This window comes from Salarias fasciatus, chromosome 11 (genome assembly GCF_902148845.1).
Source record: "Salarias fasciatus chromosome 11, fSalaFa1.1, whole genome shotgun sequence".
Lineage (NCBI taxonomy): Eukaryota > Metazoa > Chordata > Actinopteri > Blenniiformes > Blenniidae > Salarias > Salarias fasciatus.
The window spans coordinates 35,773,712-35,790,048 of record NC_043755.1 but is presented as its reverse complement, the minus strand read 5'-3'; the positions used below and the strand labels follow the sequence as shown (position 1 = coordinate 35,790,048).

The window sequence follows — 16,337 nt, the reverse complement described above, 5'->3', positions numbered from 1 at the left end:
GAATGTGAGGTCGGCATCAGAGGAAAAGCCCTCTGCTGGTTCAAATCCTATTTATCTAATCGGTACCAATTTGTTCACGTTAACCAACAGTCCTCACTGTGCTCCCAGGTCAGTTATGGGGTTCCTCAAGGGTCCGTGCTCGGGCCAATTTTATTTCTGTTATATATGCTTCCTTTAGGGAACATAATTAGAAGTCACGATATCAATTTTCATTGCTATGCAGATGACACACAATTGTATTTATCTATGAAACCTGATCAAACTAATCAAATAGACAGACTCAGTGACTGTATCAGAGAAATTAAAACCTGGATGACTACGAACTATCTCCGTCTGAATCCTGGCAAAACAGAGGTCATTATACTAGGCCCCCATAAACTGAGAGAGTGTCTATCTGAACACATTATCACCTTAGATAACGTCAGTGTATCCTCCTCCTCTACTGTCAGGAACCTCGGGGTCTTATTTGATCAGGATATCTCCTTTAAAGCACACGTCAACCTGGCTTGTAAAACAGCATATTTCCACTTGTGCAACATAGCTAAAATAAGAAACATTCTACCTAGAAGCGATGCAGAAAAACTCATCCATGCATTTGTTTCTACTAGACTGGACTACTGCAACTCCCTTCTCGCAGCCTGCCCAAAAAGTGTATTAAAAAACTTTCAGTTGGTTCAAAATGCGGCCGCCAGATTATTAACCGGAACTAGAAGACGTGAACACATTACTCCCGTTCTAAAATCTCTTCACTGGCTTCCAGTCCAGTTTAGAGTTAGATTTAAAATTCTTCTCCTCACTTACAAAATCCTAAATGGGATGGCTCCGACCTATCTCCAAGATGCTTTAATGCCTTATCAACCAATCAGAGCACTCCGCTCTCAAAATGCAGGGTTACTGGTGACTCCTAGAGTCTCTAAATGGACACTAGGTGGAAGAGCCTTTAGCTATCAGGCACCGTTTTTATGGAACCAGCTCCCAAGTGGTGTCAAAGAGGCAGACACAGTCTCCACATTTAAGGTGAGGCTCAAGACGTTTCTCTTCGATGCAGCCTATGATCAGGTCAGCTAGGGATTCTAAACTTAAAGCTCGTGTCCGGAGTTTTGAAAGAGAGAGGGTTTTTTTTTAATCCAACGTCTCAGGTTCCGCCCTCCCCCTGCTTTCATGGGCGACCAAGCCACGCTCCTTTAATTGTGCACGCGAGTTATCTGTCGGGTGAAAATGAGAGCCTCCGAGTCCTGCAGCATCCTCCATGTTGAGCTGTTTACGGTGGATGTTCAGCAGACAGTGGATATATCCGAGGTGAGCGGGCCGGCTGCTGCGGAGCTAACTCTCCTCTGCCTGGGAGAGTGCGCGTGCTCTCTGGCTGCTACACACTTTGATTGACGGCACGAGAATGCTGAAGCTCGAAGTCTATTGGCTGACGCTGACCGGCGCTTTTTCGGATAACATGGGGGTCTATGAGAGGAAGGCGGGGCTCATAAATACATTTTTATATTGCTTTATGCTGATATTATATTGTAGTATCGAACCAGACTGACACATTGAAGCTCTGTTGAAAAATGATACATACATTGGAAACGAACGGAAACTCCAGACACCAGCTTTAACTAAACTAAACCAAACTAAACTAAACCAAACTAAACTAAACCATCTAAACTATACTAACTAAATACTAGTTTAAATACTAAACTATCCACAAAGCTGCCCCAGGAGCTAGAATGCTGTGGGAAGTACGGTGCACTGAGCCCTGTCCTCTAATGTCTGAATATTCTTCCCTTTAGTCCGTTCATTGCTTTTCACCTGCTGTCCCCCCCTTCGAGGGGGAGTCTTCTCCAGTTTCAGTTGCTGACTCCACTATTACGAGGGCCTACGAACAAGCTCCGTCCGGACCGGGAGGACACTCCTGTCGGTCCTGCCCGCGGACTGGCTTCGGTTCTACTTCTGGGATCAGTGGTTCTTGTGCTGGACCGTCCAACAGACTGTCCTCAACATAGTCCTAGGCTTTACTTCTTATTGTCTCATGCTAGCTGTTGCCAAAGCTGTCTGTCCCTGGGAGAGGGATCCCTCCATACTGTGGTTCTCCCCAATGATCTCTTCTTTTCCCACTGGGTTTCTGGAGTTTGTTCTTGCCGGATGTGAGGGTCTAAGGCGGTGGTTGCTTCGTTTTGTCTCGTTACTGTGAATCTGACATATTACCATTATGCTTATTCACTGTTTTTATTTTTACCAACCAATGTAACATCTTGAAGCCTCTGAGGCAGCTGTTGTTGTGATACTGGGCTATACAAAAATAAATTGATTGACTGATTGAAAGTGAAACCAGCATGGCTGCCTCCAGCTGGAGGCGGGGGAGTGATATGAAGGGAGAGAAAATAGTGCCAAGCGTTTATGAGGTCTGACTTTTTCGCTGACAACGGTTTGTGATGCAATTATATCACTCTTTCCAACACATATTGGTTTGAGAAGAAAAACGCTTTATTTTCGAGACCCCAGCAAACTTGCCGGACTACTTTCCTCTGGACCTAAGCCGGACAGGATCTCCGCTCACTGGACGCTGTCAGGGGTCAGGGGTCAGGGGTCAGTCTGTGTGAATGCACAACACTGCTGACTGGGATGCTATACAGACTTTTGTCAAAAATCCCAAGCTATCCCTTTAAATATTGTTTTTGGGCTTCTGAGACAGACATGACGTGACTGAAAAATAGCATAATATGTCCCCTTTAAGGTAACAGTGGGGGTGGCAGGTGAGCGAATACTTCTGGACATATAGGTTACATGAAGAGTCTTTAAGAACAAGACATAAACAGAACTGTGGGTTCTGATAAATCAGAGGCAGTACTCCTGCTGCACTCACCTGCTTTTAGGCTGCAGCAGACTCTGCAGGTACATGAAGCTCACCAGGAGGCGCTTGATGACCCTGGACCTGCAGGAAACCAGCTCAGACAGGTCCAAACAGGTTCAAACCAGTTGAAACCCATTCAGACAAGTGAAAACAAGTTCAAACTGTTAGCTTGTTAGCTTTAGCCATGGGGCCAGTCAGCTGTTAGCTTTAGCCATGGGGTCAGTCAGCTGATAGCTTTAGCCATGGGGTCAGTCAGCTGTTAGCTTTAGCCATGGGGTCAGTCAGTTGTTAGCTTTACCCATGGGGTCAGTCAGCTGTTAGCTTTAGCCATGGGGTCAGTCAGCTGTTAGCTTTAGCCATGGGGTCAGTCAGTTGTTAGCTTTACCCATGGGGTCAGTCAGCTGTTAGCTTTAGCCATGGGGTCAGTCAGCTGTTAGCTTTAGCCATGGGGTCAGTCAGTTGTTAGCTTTACCCATGGGGTCAGTCAGCTGTTAGCTTTAGCCATGGGGTCAGTCAGCTGTTAGCTTTAGCCATGGGGTCAGTCAGCTGTTGGCTTTAGCCATAGGGTCAGTCAGCTGTTGGCTTTAGCCATGGGGTCAGTCAGCTGTTAGCTTTAGCCATGGGGTCAGTCAGCTGTTGGCTTTAGCCATGGGGTCAGTCAGCTGTTAGCTTTAGCCATGGGGTCAGTCAGCTGTTAGCTTTAGCCATGGGGTCAGTCAGCTGTTAGCTTTAGCCATGGGGTCAGTCAGCTGTTAGCTTTAGCCATGGGGTCAGTCAGCTGTTGGCTTTACCCATGGGGTCAGTCAGCTGTTGGCTTTAGCCATGGGGTCAGTCAGCTGTTAGCTTTAGCCATGGGGTCAGTCAGCTGTTAGCTTTAGCCATGGGGTCAGTCAGCTGTTAGCTTTAGCCATGGGGTCAGTCAGCTGTTGGCTTTAGCCATGGGGTCAGTCAGCTGTTAGCTGCTTTAAAGCGACACTAAGGAACTTTCAGTTTTCGTTGATTTTGGCGGCGCCAGTGGACAAAGCGGTCGTGTTTTGCCTGAAGGAATACTACAGTTCCCATGAGGCCGAGCGCGCGGCGTGGTAAAATGCTCCCGGTGGCGTGCTGTCGGACTGAAGTCGCCTACATTTGTTTCCAGCGGGTGTGTGAAGGACGGACAGCGACGAGGTGATGAATCTAATGGAGAAACGACGTTCCATCATGAAGCGAGCACGCCGTGAAGCAGCAGTGTTCAGGGAGCAGGATTCCTCCGCCCTCCTCACAGCTGCTCCGTCCAGGTGGAGCAACGCCGACGCCCTCAGCTGACGGAGGCTCATTCAGCTGCTGGAGGTCAACGAATCGTCACAAAAGATATTAAAATGTTTTATTAAGGTTGAGAAGTTCCTTATACCCCTTTCCCACTGGCCAGAAAACCCATTTAAACCCGCTAAGTCATGGCAGTGGGAAAAGGTTTGACCCGGGATTTCGACCCGGGTCGTTGACCCTGCAATCGACCCGGTAAATTCCCGGGTGAGTTTATAGCGGCTTTTAGTGGGAGGGACACATCCGGGAACTTACATGAAGACGTCGACGCAGCGCGGCTAAGTTAGCGCGCTAATTGTTGTTTCTGGACACAGCGTGAGATTTCCTTCGTCAACATGACCCAGCAGTGGCAAGAGAGCGAGACCAGAGAGCTTCCCCTGATCCGTGGGGAAGAGGAGATTCGTCTACAGGTGACAGGGACTGTTTCCCGCTGCATTGTTTACTTTCGTTTTGCTCCGTAGCGCTGATGATGTCATCAACGTGGGACACCATCAGTGTGGGAAAATGCAGCGACGCGGCTCGCCAGCAGGAAGTGAGAGGCGGGTCTGCAGGCGGTGGGAAAGGCATCTAAAAAGGCGATAGTTAGCGGGTCGCAGACACGGGTCGACCCGCTAGTTGCAGTGGGAGAGGGGGATTAGTGTCGCTTTAATGCCATTGTGTCGCTGGATGACCATTACTGTTACGTTGACACACCAGTCACTGATTCAGCCTGTTGTTCTGTGTGTTTGTGTAGTTGAAAAAAACTTGCTAACCATTTTCAAATCAAATGACCCTTCTTAGTCTTGGATTTTGTGAAATAAAGTTCACAAAAATTGTGACTTAAACACTTTTTCCCCCTCTTCATTACAAACGTGATCCAGATTATGTCTAATCCAGATCACAAAGGATGTCTAATCCAGATTATGAGTGTGTCTAATCCAGATTACAGAGGATGTCTAATCCAGATTATGAGTGTGTCTAATCCAGATCACAAAGGCTGTCTAATCCAGATTATGAGTGTGTCTAATCCAGATCACAGAGGATGTCTAATCCAGATCACAGAGGATGTCTAATCCAGATTATGAGTGTGTCTCATCCAGATTACAGAGGATGTCTAATCCAGATTATGAGTGTGTCTAATCCAGATCACAGAGGATGTTTAATCCAGATCACAGAGGATGTCTAATCCAGATTATGAGTGTGTCTAATCCAGATTATGAGTGTGTCTAATCCAGATCACAGAGGATGTCTAATCCAGATCACAGAGGATGTTTAATCCAGATTACAGAGGATGTCTAATCCAGATCACAGAGGATGTCTAATCCAGATTATGAGTGTGTCTAATCCAGATCACAGAGGATGTCTAATCCAGATCACAGAGGATGTCTAATCCAGATTATGAGTGTGTCTAATCCAGATCACAGAGGATGTTTAATCCAGATCACAGAGGATGTCTAATCCAGATTACAGAGGATGTCTAATCCAGATCACAGAGGATGTCTAATCCAGATCACAGAGGATGTCTAATCCAGATTATGAGTGTGTCTAATCCAGATCACAGAGGATGTCTAATCCAGATTATGAGTGTGTCTAATCCAGATCACAGAGGATGTTTAATCCAGATCACAGAGGATGTCTAATCCAGATCACAGATGATGTCTAATCCAGATTATGAGTAGAGGTCGACCGATTTATCGGCCGGCCAATATATCGGGCCGATATTTGGACATTTTTCTCCATCGGCCATCGGCCATATTTTCTTTTAAAAAGCCAATTTTTGATCCGTTGTATAAAATGACGCAATTTTTGATCAGGCGCATGTGCGGGCAGCTAAAGCTGCCGCTCAAGAAAGGCCCCCTGTGGCGCTGCTGCATTCAGTTACGTCAGAGCGGAGCGTGCTCGGTGGAATCCAGGCTGTGGGAAAAGCTGCATCTGTTGCAGCTACAGTGAAGAATGGATTTGTTGAACGTTTCAACGTTTTTGCGGCTCTGTGGCTCCAGTCTGCAGCAGATCAGTGTTTACTGCAGAAAGAAAGTTTGGCCGGGGAGCGCGTCGTGCCGCGGTGCTAACGCTGCTAACGTTGCTAACGCTGCCGTCGACTGTCTGAGAGTTTTTTTTTTCTTCTTCTCCTCCGTTGTCCGGGCGCTGCACAATTTAGCGTGGGCAGGGCGCCCGGACTGAAACCCTGCATGTTGTTTACTTCAAATGCTTCTTTGTGATCAGTTTTAGCATTAAGAGATCAGCTGGTCTGAGCTGACTTTACTTGTGCGTGTTCAACCCTGTTGCTGAAAACACACCACTACTGGAGTTAACAGCAGAGCAAAGTAAATAGGAGGAAATGGCGAGAGTAAAAAAAAAAGTAAATAATCAATCATGGGGCTTTTTCTGAAGCATGTATCAGCCACCCGCAAATTCCTCCACATAACGCATGACCGGAGTTCTGTTTTTATTTGTATGCATGACTTTTTTACAGCCTTGGTTCTGACGACTTCTGTTCAAATTATATTAAAGTTTAAATTTCTTTTTTGAGACTTTCAGAAGAGTGTGAATGTTTCCTGCTGCTTGTTGCATTGTGTGTTTACTCAGACAACATATTTCATTGTTTCAAAAGCTGAATAAAAGTTCAGAGGACTGGACACCACTTGTAATAGACTTTTTTTTGTTGCTCAGAAATTGCTGCGTTTCACAAAAATGTGAAATGTACATTTATTAAAAATCGGCCTAAATATCAAATTGGAAAAATCGGCTATGCATATCGGCATCGGCTGCCCAAATTTGGAAAATATCGGCATCGGCCCCCAAAAAACCCATATCGGTCGACCTCTAATTATGAGTGTGTCTAATCCAGACCACAGAGGATGTCTAATCCAGATTATGAATTTGTCTAATCTGGATCATGAAGTGCATCTAATCTGGATCATGGAGTGTGTCTAATCCAGATGACAGGTGTGAGTGTGTCTAATCCAGATTACGAGTGTGTTGGTGATGCTGACCTGTGTCTGGATGGAGACAGCTTCTTCATCTCCTGCTTCTTGACCTGCTGGTACATTTTGGCCGCTTTGTCAAACAGCCGCTTCAGGTTTCCGTAGGCGCCCTCAAATGGAGCATCTGATTGGATGCTGAGCAGGAAGTAAAGACCTGTTAATGCTGCCCACGCGGCTTCATTTCCCAGCAGCGCTCCTGAAGAGCGGCAGGCGGCCTCACCAGCGCAGGTAGTAGTATGTGGCTTCCACATTGTAGAATTTGCTTCCTGCCAGCGTTCCCAGCTGGTTATAAGGCATTCCTGAAAACACAGCGTCATCCAGGAATGAGTCGGATCCACCCACACTCCTCAGCAGGTTGATGGAGGTGAAACAGTGATCACTGACCTCCGTGAGGCACAACGGACAGAGCCTGGTGGTAAAACCTCTCGGCCAGATGCTCCGCCTCCACGCCGGCGAGCTCGTTCTGGTATCGAGCTGAGGAGAAAAGGAAGAGGATTAATCCAGGACAGATTACTGAGCTCTTCGGGAGGCGGGACCGCCGCACTTACCCAGGTCTCCCAGGTAAACCAGGCAGCGGTGACAGGCCACCTGAGCCCACTCCATCTCCTTCGGGCTCGCTGACACAGGTTTCTTTCGGCCTGTTGGGAACAGCCAAACAGTCAACAACAGATCCGGTTTGCAGGCAGCAGGGGGCGGCTGGGGTCTGGGTCAGGGTCTGGGTCTGGGTCTAGAAGCCATGATCTGGGTCTGGGTGCCGGGTTCTGGGTCTGGGAGCCGGGGTCTGGGTATCGAGGTCTGGGTACGAGTGTCGAGGTCTGGGAGCCTGGATCTGGGTCTGGGTCTGGTTCTGGGTCCAGGTACCGATCAGGGGGTCCGTGACGTGGGTCCAGTCCATGCAGTCCTGCAGCTGCAGCTGGTAGTGGGACTGGATGTAGAGCAGCAGGTGCTGGTAGAATCCCACGCCGGCGATCAGGTGTGTCCGGTAGGCGCACTCCAGAGCGCTGCGGCTGTGGATGTGCTGCAAGCAGAGCGCAGGTGAGGCCAGGCCCAAGGGACCGCGGGCAGCAGCCTCTATCTGCAGCTCATTTACCTTCTTATTGGTCTTGATCACCTGGATCACCTCGTAGTAAACCTTCCTCCACAGCAGCTCCTCCGCCTTGCGGCCGTAGTCCACAGGGTGGAGGAACATCAGCTTCACACACAGCTCCCTCAGCCTGGAACACACAGCACAGCAAATCAAACTTTATTCGTACAGCACTTTTCATATTTATAAAAACAACGCAAAGTGCTGACCAGTAAAAACTATCATAAAAAAAGAATAAAAACCGCACCATCAAACAGTATGCACCACACACACACACACACACACACACACACACACACACACACACACACACACACAATTGCTGGAGGTGAAGAGGAATCAGAGCCGGACTGACGAAAGTGGACAAAATCCTCCTTCCAGTGGTCCAGGGGACGGCGTGTTAGCACGTGAAGTAAATCCAAATGGTTATAAAGCATTTTTAGGGCTGGGTTAAATGATTATTTTTGCAATCGATTAATCTAGGAAATAGTTCGTCGATGCATCGATTAATCTAACGATTGATTTTTAAATCCGTTGCGGAGCTCCTCTCCGCCTTCGTGGTTATGCGGCGGGTCCCCGCGCGCTCCGCGGCCGGCACGGCGTCTGCGCCCTGGAGCGGAGATCCGGAGCTCTCCCGTCAGCCTCCGTGGGCAGCTCCACTCGGCCCCTGGAAGCCGCGGCCCGCTTCACGCGCCTCCGTGGAGCAAGCCGCGGCGCGGCAGCTCCGGATCTCCGCTCCCGGGCGGAGACGCGCTCCGTGCCGGCCGCGGAGCGCGCGGAGACCCGCCGCATAACCACGGAGGCGCGTGAAGCGGGCCGCGGCTGCCGGAGCTCTCCCGTCGCCGCCGTGGAGCAGCTCCGGGCCGTTTACCCAATCGGCCCCAACTCGGCCCCTGGAAGTCAGGCACCGAGGCGCCGTGACAGCCGAGGCCGACTCAAAGTGCCTCTCTGCTGGGGAGAGGAGCTCCAACGTTCCCATCCGAGCTAATTGTGGCTAAGTTAGCGAAAACCGTCAGCTGACTCGCCTGAAGACGGTAGACGAGCTGACTTTATGATAACACTGGCGATGGATGAAAAAATATAGCCCAAAAGAGCGATTTTGCAGAGATGATGTCCTTCACTGAAGCTCCCCTGCCGTGGCCCCGCTAAGTGGGGTTTCTTTTCAACCAGTTAAAATAACGTTCTGATGCACAGGCAGATGGCACATGGCAGCGTTCCGGGGAGGATATACCGGCGCACAGCAGCAGCAGCAGTCGAAAGAAGGCGACAAAACTCTCTCGGAGCACTTTTCTTAATTCTGCTTAATTACCCCCCCCCCCCCCGCCCCGCCCCCACCCCCCAAGGGCAGTCCGGACCACTGGCCCATGTGGTCTGGGGAAGAAAACACAGAACCTACTTGTTCCGAAGGCTGATGTTCTCCGGCTTGAAGACTTCTCTGTAGGACGACTTGCTGCTGATGATGACATCCAGCCTATGAACAGACTCCACCACGGCTCTTCGGTGGGGGGGGTGGGGGGGTGGGGGGGGGGGGGGGGAGCACAGAGATCAGACCGGTGCAAACAGACATCCTGGAATCAAACTCTTTTCATTGTCTGTTGAACCTCAGTTCCACTGCACAGGTTCTAATGGTACAGTACAGAGCGGTACAGAGCAGTACAGTACAGTACAGAGCGGTACAGTACAGAGCCGTACAGTACAGAGCCGTACAGAGCCGTACAGTACAGAGCCGTACAGTACAGAGCAGTACAGAGCCGTACAGTACAGAGCCGTACAGTACAGAGCCGTACAGTACAGAGCCGTACAGTACAGAGCCGTACAGTACAGAGCGGTACAGAGCCGTACAGTATAGAGCCGTACAGTACAGAGCAGTACAGAGCCGTACAGTACAGAGCCGTACAGTACAGAGCCGTACAGAGCCGTACAGTACAGAGCCGTACAGTACAGAGCAGTACAGAGCCGTACAGTACAGAGCCGTACAGTACAGAGCCGTACAGAGCCGTACAGTACAGAGCCGTACAGTACAGAGCAGTACAGAGCCGTACAGTACAGAGCCGTACAGTACAGAGCAGTACAGAGCCGTACAGTACAGAGCCGTACAGTACAGAGCCGTACAGTACAGAGCCGTACAGTACAGAGCCGTACAGAGCCGTACAGTACAGAGCCGTACAGTACAGAGCAGTACAGAGCCGTACAGTACAGAGCCGTACAGTACAGAGCCGTACAGAGCCGTACAGTACAGAGCCGTACAGTACAGAGCAGTACAGAGCCGTACAGTACAGAGCCGTACAGTACAGAGCCGTACAGAGCCGTACAGTACAGAGCCGTACAGTACAGAGCCGTACAGTACAGAGCAGTACAGAGCCGTACAGTACAGAGCCGTACAGTACAGAGCCGTACAGAGCCGTACAGTACAGAGCCGTACAGTACAGAGCAGTACAGAGCCGTACAGTACAGAGCCGTACAGTACAGAGCAGTACAGAGCCGTACAGTACAGAGCCGTACAGAGCCGTACAGTACAGAGCCGTACAGTACAGAGCCGTACAGAGCCGTACAGTACAGAGCCGTACAGTACAGAGCCGTACAGTACAGAGCCGTACAGTACAGAGCCGTACAGTACAGAGCCGTACAGTACAGAGCCATACAGTACAGAGCCGTACAGTACAGAGCCGTACAGTACAGAGCCGTACAGTACAGAGCCGTACAGTACAGAGCAGTACAGAGCCGTACAGTACAGAGCCGTACAGTACAGAGCCGTACAGTACAGAGCCGTACAGAGCCGTACAGTACAGAGCCGTACAGTACAGAGCCGTACAGTACAGAGCCGTACAGAGCCGTACAGTACAGAGCCGTACAGTACAGAGCGGTACAGAGCCGTACAGTACAGAGCCGTACAGTACAGAGCGGTACAGAGCCGTACAGTACAGAGCCGTACAGTACAGAGCAGTACAGAGCCGTACAGTACAGAGCAGTACAGAGCCGTACAGTACAGAGCGGTACAGAGCCGTACAGTACAGAGCGGTACAGAGCCGTACAGTACAGAGCGGTACAGAGCCGTACAGTACAGAGCCGTACAGTACAGAGCGGTACAGAGCCGTACAGTACAGAGCCGTACAGTACAGAGCTGTACAGTACAGAGCAGTACAGAGCCGTACAGTACAGAGCGGTACAGAGCCGTACAGTACAGAGCCGTACAGTACAGAGCGGTACAGAGCCGTACAGTACAGAGCCGTACAGTACAGAGCGGTACAGAGCCGTACAGTACAGAGCAGTACAGAGCTGTACAGTACAGAGCGGTACAGAGCCGTACAGTACAGAGCCGTACAGTACAGAGCGGTACAGAGCCGTACAGTACAGAGCAGTACAGAGCTGTACAGTACAGAGCAGTACAGAGCCGTACAGTACAGAGCGGTACAGAGCCGTACAGTACAGAGCCGTACAGTACAGAGCGGTACAGAGCCGTACAGTACAGAGCCGTACAGTACAGAGCCGTACAGTACAGAGCCGTACAGTACAGAGCCGTACAGTACAGAGCGGTACAGAGCCGTACAGTACACAGCAGTACAGTACAGAGCCGTACAGTACAGAGCCGTACAGTACAGACGCTCCTTGACTTTCTGGAAAACATTTTGTGGATGACACCACAAGCAGCTGAACGTTGGTGGGCCTCATCTGGAGGAAGAACACAACTTCTCAGGAACGTTCTGTTGGGTCTGGTTTCTCTACAGAGATGGAGTCACTCTTTCTGGTTCTCTGAGAACCATTCAGAACATCAGACAGTGGAATTGCAGGGAAACCCCAAGCAACTCTATTCGAACCCTACAGCCACAAACTGAATGGAAATGAGGCTCACAGGGAGTCCAGGGCCCCCCAGGATCCAGAACCCTCCACTGCTGACTTCTCAGCTCCCACTGACAGTGTTCCACTTACCTGTAGAGCCGCTTGATGAGCAGAACCTTGGCCTCTGGCTCACTGTCCTGTCCCGGACCGCTCATCATGAGCAACGGCCAGGAACCGGCTCTGCGACCTTCAGCTCCACTGACCCCGCACCGGCCTCGGTGGTCGCAGACACTCAGATCCCTCACGCCACTTCCCCAGGTTCTTCGGGTGTGTTATCCCGGGTTCCTCGCGCCTCTTCCCCGTGTTCGTTGGGTGTGTTATCCCTGGTTCCGGGTTCGTCGGGTGTGTTAGCCCGGGTTCCTCGCGCCTCTTCCCCGGGTTCTTCGGGTGTCTTAGCCCGGGTTCTTCGGCGTTGTGACAGCCGTGTTGACAGACTGCTAGCAGCTAGCTGTTAGCGTTAGCTTCCTTCACTTCCCTCTTCCTTTTCTCTTTTTTCTCGGGTCCTTTGTAGATCCGGTGGTGAACTCGAGGCAGAAGGCGGCGCACGGCGATCCGCGCTCGTCCCGGTCAGCTGAGCCGCTCCTCCATGCCAGGTCCTGCTTGCGGTTTGGTTGTTACTATGATGAGTTTTCTCCCGGTCTGACCAGCGCAAAGAAGGCCGCCATTACTCTACCAGGCAGCGGCCGCGAATATCGCGAGAGGACACGTTGACGAGATCACGCTCGGGTTGCCAGACCTTCTTCTTCCGTGATGTCTTACGACAGCTTGCATCTCGTTGGTTGTATTACCGCCATCTGCTGGTCGTTATACATCTATCTCATAATATTCTTATATTTTCCCCAACATTGCCTTTTTTCTTTTAGGGATCTAATCAGTTCTTCCCCATTTCAATACTTCCTTCACCCCTCCCTCTTCCATTCCTTCAGGGTTGCCTGATATCCTATAAACTCCTCTTTCCAATTAATGGAAAAGAGGTATCCAACAGCACAGAAAGTTGTCAAAATCCACTTTCCAATGAAAAACAAACATTTACACTGAATCAGTTTCAAATACCAATTGTTACTGGCCTGGGCATCTGGCTATTTAAGAGCGAGGGAATTGTGGGTAATGTGGTTGGATTCCGGAAAAAGATGGGAGGTTCGGCGGTGTCTCATGAGAGCTGCACTGTTTGTTTTTGGCCCAAATTGGCCCACTGTTTTTCTGTATTTAAATTGGCGACGGCGGTGTTTTTGTGACAATAAAGTCCTTTTTGGAGCAAGACTTCTGCCTCCTTATATGACAGGAATAACTGGACAGCAAGTTACCAACACGAGCCATTCTGGGTGCAGAGACCCGGTCTATTTCAGCGGTTCCGTACCACGGGTTAGGAGCCACAGAAGCTGAGGAGGTAACACTGGGGGCTCGTCCGGGATCATATTTCTTTGTTTTTATGAGGACCGAAGTTTTGGCGGCTTGGGGGGAATCTAATCGGCAATCGGCAGTGGACATGGCGGCCACAGGCACAGCTGGCAGCATCACCGCGACCCCAGAAGTCGCAGTTTATGGAGTGACGTATCCAATCACCAACTAGGGATGAGCGAGTACACCACTATCTGTATCTGTATCTGTTTACCCATCCAAATTATCTGTATCCGTATCTGTACTCGAAGGGGGCGTGGTCTAAACCGGAAGTGGGCGTGGTTTAACTGGAAACGGGCTGGGGCAGAATTTGGTACACTATTTTAAGTCTGAAATTGATATATTTGCTCAGAAGTTGCTATATTGATTCTTCATTTGAAAACTATTTACAGAACAGTCTCAGTGATACAATGTACAGATTTTTTTTATTTTATTTTAGTCAGAACATGACTATTTTTAAAGTAATATAAATGATTTTTTATTCACACAAAACCCTCAGAAATAAAATTTGAATATTTTTGGTCACAATAGTAAAGGAACTATTTACAGAACAAGTGTTTTTTATTGAGTCAGAACATGAATATTTTAATTGTATGAATGCCCCCCCCCATGATCCCCACCGGAATCTCCCCGGCGTCCAGAGAAACCTCTCATCCCCCCTGCTGAGCTTCCTGGTCCTGTCCGCGGTTGCAGCGCCAGGACATGACCGGGACGTGGACCTCGGTCCAGTTATCATCTCTCTCCCACAGATCACAGCCTCCCAGTGGAGCACAAGCCCAAATTATTATGAAAAAGAAGAGAAATAAGGGGGGGAAAAAAACGCGAGGGAAAACGAAACTTAAAAACCCCCGAAAAAAAAACCCAGAGCGTGCACAATCGCTCGACGCTTCGACCTTATAAGGTTTTCCTCAGGCACAATGCAGCTAAAAAGAAATAAAATACCGCATATTTAATTTATCAGCTCCGACTGGCTTCTCTCATCAGGATCCTGCCGTCTCGGTGGAGCACGGAGCAGAATGAAGGACCAATGAGGATCTCCCATCAGCACGACTACAAATAATGACAGACAATGCTCGGGCTGTGCTCGGATTCAGAAAAAATGCATTATCCGTAACGAGTACTCGTTTAAAACGAGTATTAGGCTCATCCCTATCACCAACCCATTTTTGCCGGACTTAATAAGGAGTATGCAAGCGGACATGAACAGCGCCCAGCTGGGAGACGTACATCTATATGGACAAAGTACTAACCCTTTTGCCGTTAGCATGGAGCTAACGCTAGCATCTAGTGAGCAGGTGGGATACGCTCCAACGGCGCTACGCAAGACAGCAGGACCGTTCGCAAACCCCACCTCTCCATCCATCAACCCTTTCCTAACATCTGAGACGGCTGCTGGCGGTGAGTGTGCGTCCCATTGCTCCCATTTCACCCGTCACAACTATGTTACATCTACCCCATTCGCTGCAGTGTTGAGAGATATTGAAGATGATCACACACAAACTGCTATTGCTGCTGGTAGCAACCCTGCTCCTCCACTCACACCTGGGAACGTTCACTGCGGGGCCCCATGCTCGCCACCTGTCTCCCCATCACCACAGCCCCTTCATGTAAATATGCCACATTCAACACCGTGTGTGCTAGGCCCTGTACAAGCCAGCTGTGCACCAGTAAGGCAGAGCCACACCTCACCACCACGCTGCACAGCTCTGTCGCCCATTAATGCTAATGGACTGTGGGAGGCCAGCCATCATGAGGCTGGGCGAGCCAGCTCTGTGCCAAGATACACCCCTTCACCAAGGCCGGATTAACCATTAGGGCAACTGGGCAATTGCCCAGGGGCCCGAGACCTACAGGGGCAAACAGCAGTAGCCGCATAACCAGAGCAGAGGCGTAACTTACATAGGGTTGGTGGGTTATGAAAACCCACGGGCCCTCTTTTGGTGAAATCCACTGCCGAGGATTTTTGTTTGTTTGTTTGTTTGTTTAAATCCGAGGCGGAATGAGCAGCAGCTGCTTCTCTCCAGCCAGAGGCGCCGCTACTGGCTGAAGGGGGTCCCGAGGGACGGCTGACATCAGTCAATTTCAATGACAAATTAAAGGCGCTAGCTAGACGCTGCAACGACAGCGTGTCGAAAACCCCCCTCATGGGGCCCTTTCCGAGTGCTCAGCGGTTAGTTGCTGGTAGGGGGGCCCCGACAGACGGCGGATATCAGCGACACAACTTGAAATCCCCGGATAATTTACAATGACACGTCGGGAACCTACCTAATGGGGCCCCACGACTACCCGGCTAGCATCAATGTGATGCTTTACATGCAGTCAGTATTCGGCATTCAATAGTACGACGCCATGACTGCATTTGCACTTCATGCCACTAGGTGTGCTGTTTGCATCTTCAACCTTATTTTACACAGACACCACAGAAGAAGAAGGGCGCCTGAAGTGCAGGCTCTCTGCATTTTGTGAGAAAAAGCCAGACGTGGTGATATGTTCAATGATGCGATGCACCGTTTTTTCAGTAAAAGAAAGAAGTGAAATTGTTCCTCTTGTAACCGGGTTGAACCGATAAAAAGTGGTTGTCAACAATAATGGTCCACATGTCATGGGCTTTATGTTTGCACTTATGAGCGTTTCCCATAAATTGGTTAACTCGTGATTAGATTATTATTATTATCATTATTATTATTATCTACTGAAAAAATGCACTTAAGAAACATGGACATCTAAAAATAACTGTCGCTCTTAGAATTCTGAACTAGTCCTTTTTCTTGTTGTGAGAATGACTGTTTGTTTGATAATGAAAATGCTTTGAGCATTTTCAGGCAAATTGCTGATTATTTCAGATTTTATCTTTTTTTTTGTCCATGAACTGTGACTGCAATGAAATAATTAAAGCAAAAAGTTTTGAACT

General features: G+C 49.5%; 1 protein-coding gene across 1 annotated transcript in view; it reads right to left on the bottom strand.

The window, feature by feature from the left end:
- smg5 (SMG5 nonsense mediated mRNA decay factor) overlaps positions 1–12,702 on the bottom strand; it is a 47,603-nt gene extending 34,901 nt beyond the window's left edge. Inside the window, exons 1-9 of the mRNA XM_030102853.1 lie at positions 12,119–12,702; positions 9,588–9,686; positions 8,198–8,321; positions 7,969–8,125; positions 7,656–7,745; positions 7,492–7,581; positions 7,328–7,406; positions 7,117–7,242; positions 2,855–2,923 (exon numbers count right to left, since the gene is read on the bottom strand). Of these exons, the coding sequence (XP_029958713.1) occupies positions 2,855–2,923; positions 7,117–7,242; positions 7,328–7,406; positions 7,492–7,581; positions 7,656–7,745; positions 7,969–8,125; positions 8,198–8,321; positions 9,588–9,686; positions 12,119–12,186 (902 nt within the window). The 5' untranslated portion in view covers positions 12,187–12,702. The remainder of the gene's footprint in view (positions 1–2,854; positions 2,924–7,116; positions 7,243–7,327; positions 7,407–7,491; positions 7,582–7,655; positions 7,746–7,968; positions 8,126–8,197; positions 8,322–9,587; positions 9,687–12,118) is intronic.
- Positions 12,703–16,337: the final 3,635 nt, after the last annotated feature.